This window comes from Myotis brandtii, unplaced genomic scaffold, assembly GCF_000412655.1.
Source record: "Myotis brandtii unplaced genomic scaffold, ASM41265v1 scaffold3290, whole genome shotgun sequence".
Classification (NCBI taxonomy): Eukaryota; Metazoa; Chordata; class Mammalia; order Chiroptera; family Vespertilionidae; genus Myotis; species Myotis brandtii.
The window spans coordinates 53,691-54,554 of NW_005362677.1; the positions used below are offsets into that span (position 1 = coordinate 53,691).

An 864-nucleotide genomic window follows, 5' to 3' on the forward strand; every position below is an offset into this window, starting at 1 on the left:
CTGGAGCCCAACTGCCTGTGTAGGAAGCTCCAGCGGCCCCTGGAGCCCCACCCCCGCTAGTGCAGGACCCCCCCTCCCCTGAGCTCACAAGGCCGCCTCCGGGGCTCCTTTCTCTGAGTCGGGCACCCTGAGTTGGGAGATGCCAGGGTAGGACTGCATGGGCCCCCCAAACCTGGAACACGGCCGGGGTGGGGGGGGCAGGCAGTGGCTACCTGTGTTGGTGTCCAGGACGAAGGTCGTGGTCAGCTGCTCTCCGGTGCCCGCGGGGGCCTCCAGCCGGACGCTGAGGGGACTGGGCAGGATGGCTCGGTGCGTGTCCCCCAAGGCCCCGTTGTACACGCCATTCACGTGCAGCGTATCATGATAGACGCGTGTGCCCAAGTACGCGTTGGTCACGGTGGCCCAGAGCCGGGGGTCACTGGGCAGAGAGTGGGCAGTGAATACGGTGGGGTCTTCGCTGGCGTCCGCCATGGGAAGGCTTGCTCAGTGGAGGGGTCTGGAAAAGGGTGGGGGCCAGGGGACCCCCAGTTGGTTGGGTCTCCCTCTCTTGATGCTGTTAACCCCAAAGCCCCTGCCCTTGGAACTTGGCTGGTGGCCCCCAATGTGGGCCCACCTGGGCAGCCCTCCCCCCAGGAAAGCCCTCGACCCCTCATATTGATCTCCAGGGACCCAAGGGAGTCCCCAAACCCCCACCTTCCGACCTCCGTCCGGACCCTCCGGCTCTCTCCCCGCCCCACCCCAGCACGGGCCCTGTGGGTGGAAGTGAGGACTCGGCCCCGGACATTTCTCCCCGAGGAAGCCGCCTGGGGGCGGGTGGGGCGTGGGGGGGCAGTGCCCGGGGCTGTGGGGGGGCTGTGGGGCGAG

The 864-nt window shown here is 68.3% G+C and overlaps 1 protein-coding gene across 1 annotated transcript in view; it reads right to left on the reverse strand.

Annotated features, from left to right (window-relative positions):
* The window catches only part of ATHL1 (ATH1, acid trehalase-like 1 (yeast)), a 5,860-nt gene extending 5,175 nt beyond the window's left edge, over positions 1 to 685 (reverse strand). The window contains 1 exon segment of the mRNA XM_014543615.1: positions 89 to 685. Coding sequence (XP_014399101.1) covers positions 89 to 471 — 383 coding nt within the window. The 5' untranslated portion in view covers positions 472 to 685.
* Between the last annotated feature and the right edge of the window lie 179 nt (positions 686 to 864).